Source organism: Montipora foliosa, chromosome 8 (assembly GCF_036669935.1).
Source record: "Montipora foliosa isolate CH-2021 chromosome 8, ASM3666993v2, whole genome shotgun sequence".
NCBI lineage: Eukaryota > Metazoa > Cnidaria > Anthozoa > Scleractinia > Acroporidae > Montipora > Montipora foliosa.
The window spans coordinates 44,215,485-44,222,984 of record NC_090876.1 but is presented as its reverse complement, the minus strand read 5'-3'; the positions used below and the strand labels follow the sequence as shown (position 1 = coordinate 44,222,984).

Here is a 7,500-nt window from a genome sequence, read left to right as displayed (position 1 = left end):
CTGAAGCTACTTAGCATCATCTGAGGAATCATAAGCCATCACTCTTTGTGCAAAAATCATAGTGCTTGTTTCTGATGTACAGGAAAATCATTTGTGGATTCATAACTTTGATTATGTCAGTGAAGGAAACTGTACTTTCAGTGTCATTCAGTAAAATGGTGGTTCAGATTGCCCACAAAGTGAAGCTGCTGTGATTTGCTCTTTTTTTTTTTGCAAAAAAACCCAGTCGACTTGTTTTCAAAGTTTTCTTTTTCTTTCTACTGGTATTTTCATGTTTGTTGGAACAGTTCTATTTTTGCAGGGCCATGCTTGCACATGTTAAAGTAATCCTTGCATGCACAGTGCTAAGAAAAATAATAGCAGACCAAAATGATCTTAATATATAATTGAATCGAATTGGGACGTATCAAAAGTGTTGAGAAAACAATAATTCAAGATCACTTAAACACAACAACTTGAACACAGTTTTATGCTAACAAATAGTAGTCCTTTATTTATATTACTCATGTAACTCATCAATATCTGTGTAAACATGTATGATACAGACTTCTATTCAAACATAACTTCGGCTCAATCGTCAGTAGGATTTCTAGATGTGGCCCTGAATTCTGAAATTCTGAAATAAAAATCTATACTAGAGACTTTGATTGATTGCAAAACCAATGCATTAGGGACAGGTGTAAGGAATTACGGTCCTTCAGTGTAAGAAGCTGAAACATTAGACTTGACACGTTGTAAAGATTAGCATGGCTAGTCAAATGGTGACTAGTGAAATTAGGGAATAATTTCACTGGGGTTTTGTCCAATAATTTCACATCACTCATGTGACAATAAGTGCAACTCACACAGAATAAAGAAAGAGTTATCTGATAATTGTGGTCTTCTCTAGATTTGATTATTGGTGTAATGAGACAATAACTTAGAGACAGCAGTTAGTGCAGTCAAGCTGCTTCAGGCTGCATGAAGTGGTTAAATAATGTAATTCAAAGGGTGTGCATGTGATTTGATTTGAGTTTATGTTTACCAGATATCCTTTGAAAAATGATACAGTCAAACGTGTATATTACTGCCCTGTATTTAAGTGGCCGCTCCCTATTAAGCGGCCAGTTTTCAAAGTCCCAAATTTTCATTCTTACAAACACTGTATTTCTTACTTGTATAATTATAAGCAGCCACAGCCACCCTGTAGCAGTCCTGTGTTTGTCTTTCTTTGTTATTTTTACCTGTATTAAGTGGCCACATTGAACTGAAACTAAGCCACATGTATTTCGTTGTGTTTAAAATACGATCCATTGTGACTATAAAGCAATGTCGACAGTTAACGACTTGCTCTACAAACAAAAGTTTCAAATGCTGAATTGCCAGTCGTACGTGTCCGACTTTTATACACTGTAAGTTGTGGTAATTCTTACTCTATTACTTTAACTTGAACAGTATTATTGTCTATTGTGTTACTATTAATTAGCAACATTTCTGTTATAACTGCACATTGAACGTAACAATTGTGGTATTGGTCGATGGTTGTTGCACAGTACTTTTACACAATGTTACGTATGTTATGCCGTAAAGTTACAGCTTTGTTTAAAGCATCAGTCGCTCGGAAGAGTGTTGATTGTCATTTCTGTTTCCTTGCATGAATTGTGTTTGGATGATACGCCATTAAATTGAAATTAGACCATGCCCAGTGAATATTTTTAGTGTTCTTGTATTAAGCGGCCAGTTCCTCAAGTCCTGGGTCTTTCTGCAGGTACCGGAGAGCTTTGTGTTTTTGGTCACTTGGGATTAGTCTTTATTTGGAGTTGTTTTGTTTCTTGTTTTCTGTCTTTGTTTCTTTTGTTTTACATAATTTCTGCTCTGGTACCTGCAGAGGCTACCAAGTCCTGAGGGTGGCTGATGTATAATATATATATACAGCTATTTCGAGAAAGTTTGTCAAGAATAAAGTGCACACGACAATCCCGAAAGGTAATATGGGATATGATCAATACACTGTTGCTAACGACTGTAGCTGTTGAACCTACTTTTGTTACTTTCCTTCAGCACTCGCAAACATATATCAGTGGCCTCCCGTACGATTCTTTTAAATTTCTTTGAAAAACAGTGCACTTAAAATCACCCACAATACCTTTCAGGATTGTCGCGTGCACTTTTTCCAACACCGTTTCTCAAAATAGCTGTATATGTATAAACAGGGCTGTGTCCTCGCCCCAACACTTTTCGGCATCTTGTTCTCTCTGCTGCTGTGCTACGCCTTCAGCCAATCGGAAGAGGGCGTGTACCTCCACACCAGAAGCGATGGCAGCCTGTTCAACCTTGCACGCCTCCATGCAAAGACTAAAGTGCGGAAAGTTCTCATATGAGAGTTGCTATTTGCTCATGATGCCGCCCTGACAGCACACACCGAGGCTGCCCTCCAAGAACTCATTAGCTGTTTTGCCCAGGCCTGCACTGAGTTTGGCCTGATGATCAGCATCAAAAAGACAAAAATCCTGGCCCAAGACGTCAGCTGGGTCCCCTCCATCTCCATTGGCGACTGCACACGTCGCGGTGGAAGATTTCACTAATATCTCGGCTCCACCATCTTCAGCAGCCTCAGCCTGGACTCCGAGCTGAACTCCAGGATCGGCAAGGCATCAGCAGCAATGGCCCGTCTGTCAAAGAGAGTGTGGAAGAACCCCATGCTAACCATCAAGACAAAGACACAAGTGTATCAAGCCTGTCTGTTGAGTGCACTGTTTTATGGGAGTGAGAGCTGGACTCTATATGCCCGACAAGAACGTAGATTGAACACCTTCCACCAACGCTGCCTTAGACAGATCCTTGGCATCTCATGGCAGGATCATGTCCCCAACAAAGATGTTTTGGAGAAGGCAGGAACTCTCAGCAGGTTTGCCCTGCTCACCAAGAGACGGTTGCGCTGGCTAGGCCATGTCACCTGCATGAAAGATGGCAGACTCCCCAAGGACATTCTGTATGGTGAGCTTGCCACTGGCTCCAGACCAACGGGTCTGCTGCAAAGACATGTGCAAGTGCGACCTCAAGGTGGGTGGCATTGCTCCAGCAGGACTTAAAGCGCTGGCAGCAGACTGCAGCAAATGGCAATCCTTCACCAGGTCGGCCATCAAGACAGCTGAGCTGAAGCGTGAATAGCAGTGGGAGGAAAGGCGAGCACACAGATGCCAGAGAGTGGAGCCAGCACCCTCAGACGACAACGTCTTCACCTGCACCAACTGTAGCAGGATCTGCCGCTCCAGGATCGGGCTCTACAGCCACAGCCGGCGCTGCAGCTCCACCACAGACTGACCCTTAACAGGCGCAATCTCCATAGTCTCCCGAGACTGACGGATGCCTACTACTACTACTACTACTACTACTACTACTACTACTACTACTACTACTACTACTACCACTACCACTACTACTACTATATATATATAACTGCAGACAGTATTGCTCCGGGCTTCTGGGCCTCATCAGTGCATTGCTGATGTCTAGGATGGAGGTTAAGCTTATAAAGCCACCCCAAATGTCCCACACATGTGGTACATCTAAGCCATGCCAGAGTGCTCAAACTAGCGAGCTAGCGAGCATGCGCAATTGCTAGCGGCAATGACTCATCCTAGTAGAGTGCTCAAATTGTATATGTATATATATATAGGCAGGTACAGGTTCGACTGTGATAATAATGTTATTGCATTCTGAAAAATCCAGAAGAGTGTACAAAAACCATTGACTTTTATTTTACTTACAAGTCTAAAATGCTAATTATTTCCATCATGATTTTGTGATATTTTAATTATTAATGTTTCATTCAATGTGCAGGCATGCATTCTTCCAGCCATACTCAGAGCGGGGAATGAGTGCATGGTTACATCCATTTTTCTGATGCAAACAAGATCAAAAATGAGCAAAGCATCACCTTTTCCAAGAAGGAACAATCCAATGACTAAGGAAAGGGAAGCTCTGAAAAAGGCATGGCCTGGAATGGCAAAAATAACCAAGGATAATCAACTGGATAGACCCATGTTTATTGACAGTCCAGGTAACTACGTAGTAGCAAATTATGCTTGCATACCTTATTGATACCTGGTAATAACTAAAGAAAATAACAATTTATGAAATAACATGTACATGTATAATTATACTGACAATAATAAGCAAACCCTAGTAAGTTTTAAAACTTTCAATGGTTTCTTTTGTTAAATTGCAATTGTTTGCCATTGCTGTTTGTGTTTTATTTCTACTCAAGTTACAATAACTATAATCATCATCATGAATACGTACCGTGGTAGATGAACAAGAGACACCCATTGTTAACCCAATTGAGGACATTAATTTTCTTACTTAGCTGGAATCAATCGATCATAGTAAACACAAAAAGGAGTGTACCGAGGGAAAAACCTTGTATTAGCATGGTCAATGGTTGGTGGTTGTGTGTAATTGATTCACTGATGTATATTTTGGCTTAGTAAAGACTGACATGTAGATCTTCTTTTTGGCTAGTGTATGACTGGCTGACTGTTGAGAACAAATTTTTTATGCATTTTCATCTCTTTTTTGTTGTGTTTATTTTACTACCTTACGTGAGTATTGTCATTAAGTTGATTCTGTTCACGATTCTGACTGATTGATAGATCAATCAACATTGTTTGAAAAAATTAACCAAACGTTTTTTGTTGACTATTATTTTAGGAATGATATTCAGTGACTACCTGCCAATTAGAAGATTTTTCTTTTTCACTCCAGCGGTAAGGAGGAATATGATTCTCAGTTAATCAAACTCTGTACACAGGCCCACTTATAGTTGTAGCTACACTGTACCTGTGCACCAGTCTAATATTGTACAGGGGTTTGAGTAAAACTTGAAGTTGTTGGTGGCTGGTTTGAGTAGAGTCACCGGCTTTATCATATGGCAAGTTCCTTGAGTGGGCAAGATATACCAAATCCTGGGTTGGGATTGGCTACCTGAGTGGGCAAGATGGAGCTACATATATCTTGCCTGCTCGGGATTTCTTGTTTGGTCCCACAAGATCAAAGATCATTTTTTGGTGCTTTATACCATATAAGAAATGCTTTATTGACCACGTCAAGATGGCTGGATATTGGTCTCCTTCTTTTATTTCATGTTTATGGACCTGGACCATAAACACGCAAAAAAAAGAACTTGGTCAATATCCAGCCATCTTGACCTCACGCTTGGTGAATAGTGAATAACTCATATGTATCAACAAGCTCTAGGCATCTTGAGGGCACATACATTTTTAAAAGTTTGCTCCTGAACATTTAATTTCAAAAGCAAAATAATTATTGATGATCACATTTAGACAACTTCATGTTGTCATTGTCAAGGTTTTAGTCTTAGGTTTGAAAGAATCTGGCTTTATTATAGTTGTAATTTAATATTTTCATTTAATTATTACCGGTAATAGGTAATTAATTTATCTGCAAATTTACAGAAAGGCAGGTGGAGAGACAATATGACATACATGTAGGTTCCCTAAAAGGCCAAACTACCCAGCCCAACCTTAAGCTAAGACTTGACCCCTCAAACCAGGCCACAAATCAGTAAAAAAAAAAAGAAGGGATCAGTCAGCGTGAGCATGCCTGCACAGGATGAATGCAGTAGCATTTTGGGAAGACAGATGCTGTCTGCATCAAAGACATTATACAGAATGGAAAATTAACAAATCGAAAGTGATTCAGTGTTGTCTGTACTCTTATCAACCACGATATTCATCATCACAGTGGTCAAAATGTTGTGGACTCACAAGGGGCAGTCACAGTTTTTTACCACTGACAATATTCAATGCCAAAGACAGTTTTTATTTCAGAGGGTGACCAAAATCATGACACGAAGAAAGAGCAGGCATTGTCTATAACTTTCTCGCAATATGATTGGTTTATTTCCCAAAATGGGCATTCCTGATTGGCTATTACATTCTGTGACAAATTCACGCGAGCGTGACGCATACAGCTTTGTCAGATTTTAAATAACAAAATAAGGTTGTTGTTGTTGTTGTCATGTTGGTGAGAACCTGGTTGTTGGTCTTCTCAGGGTTGTACATCCTACTTGGTGGTCTTAGACTTGACCACTTGAACCAACCTACTGGTGATGGTCAGATGCACTGTGACTTGCATCTCATCTAACAGTAACAAAATGCTCCGTAATGGTTGCTTTATAATGATAAAACCATGACAGGTTCACTGCCTGGATGTGTAAGCCTTAGTTTGTAACTTCCCTTACCAACTCCCAAAAAGGTGGAGATTCTGGCTATTGTAGCTCTTTTAGAAACTAAATCATGGAAAGAAATCTCTTTTATTTTAAAGGTGCATGTTGTCCTCGAGTATCATATGATGGGTTAATAAAATTACAGTCCCTAGACAGTCTGCTGGATGTGCTAGGAGACTGCTCTGTCACATACAGCATTGTTAGGCCTCACTTTTGATTAATATGCTTCTTTAATTTTTGTAGGGTCTTAAGGAAAGATGGAATGCTTTTAAAAATGGCTTGTGGACTATCTACAGGTAGAGGGAGTATTACAGTACATCACTGAGATTAATAACGTCTGGTGGGTTGAAGAGGTGATTTATTATCAATTCTGACATTGGGTTGGTCGAAAAAGTCCTTTACAGGCGTCAAACCAACAACCCTCTGATTTGATACTACCGGTAGTTTGGGTTCTTTACTGGTCACTGAGCTATTAGGAAACTTGTGGGAGCTACATTGTACGGTAGGCCATTTAACTTGGTGCTGGTGACAATATTATTTTCCACTTATACTACCAGGATTAAAATTATATTACTGTTGAGGTAATGGGCATAGTGAGTGGATATCGCTCGCAGACTGCATCTCAAGGCTCTGGGTTCGAATCCCAGCTCATGTGCTCCAAAGTTCTCTCAGCTTCCATTAATTTGTGGTGGGCAGAATGAGTACCAGTATTACTGGGGGTAACAGTATTACCAGTATTACTGGGGGGACTGGGGGGATTGGAGTACCATGAGTTGTGGTAGATGCCATAAGTTACGGGAGGAGGTAAACAAAAAGAAGCCTTTGGTTTGCCTTCAACTTTTGCCGGCCTCTCGTCTCGAGTTAATGCATTCTTGTGTATATGTTGTTGTGAAGTAGATGACAAATTTATAATTAATCTTGACCTTGGTACAGGAAATGAAGAGGTGATATTTTTTTTTATAGGGGAGGGTGGTTATTCAGAAAAATTCAAGTTCTCCTTCACAGGAGCATCCTCGGAGAATCTCGTTCTTGACTTTTCTTCGCCCGATTTTTTTTCCTCGCCCAATTGGACTTTTTCCCGCCCCCACTAACTGCCCCCGGGTCTCCGAGGATGTCACGGGAGTTGAAATTAGTGGTACTATCTTCCAATTATTCTTGCCGACCAGTTCGTTCAATTTATTTGTGTTGCATGCTGAGGGTATCACAACAAAGCAAGCTCCAGTGACAAGATTTCCTTAATTAGTGGGCTAGACTACATGTACAACACAATA

The 7,500-nt window shown here is 40.3% G+C and overlaps 1 protein-coding gene across 1 annotated transcript in view; it reads left to right on the top strand.

Annotated features, from left to right (window-relative positions):
- Window positions 1–7,500, top strand: part of LOC137967695 (large ribosomal subunit protein mL45-like) — a 14,757-nt gene that overhangs the window by 2,083 nt on the left and 5,174 nt on the right. The window contains exons 2-4 of the mRNA XM_068814232.1: window positions 3,823–4,042; window positions 4,693–4,748; window positions 6,473–6,525. Coding sequence (XP_068670333.1) covers window positions 3,823–4,042; window positions 4,693–4,748; window positions 6,473–6,525 — 329 coding nt within the window. The remainder of the gene's footprint in view (window positions 1–3,822; window positions 4,043–4,692; window positions 4,749–6,472; window positions 6,526–7,500) is intronic.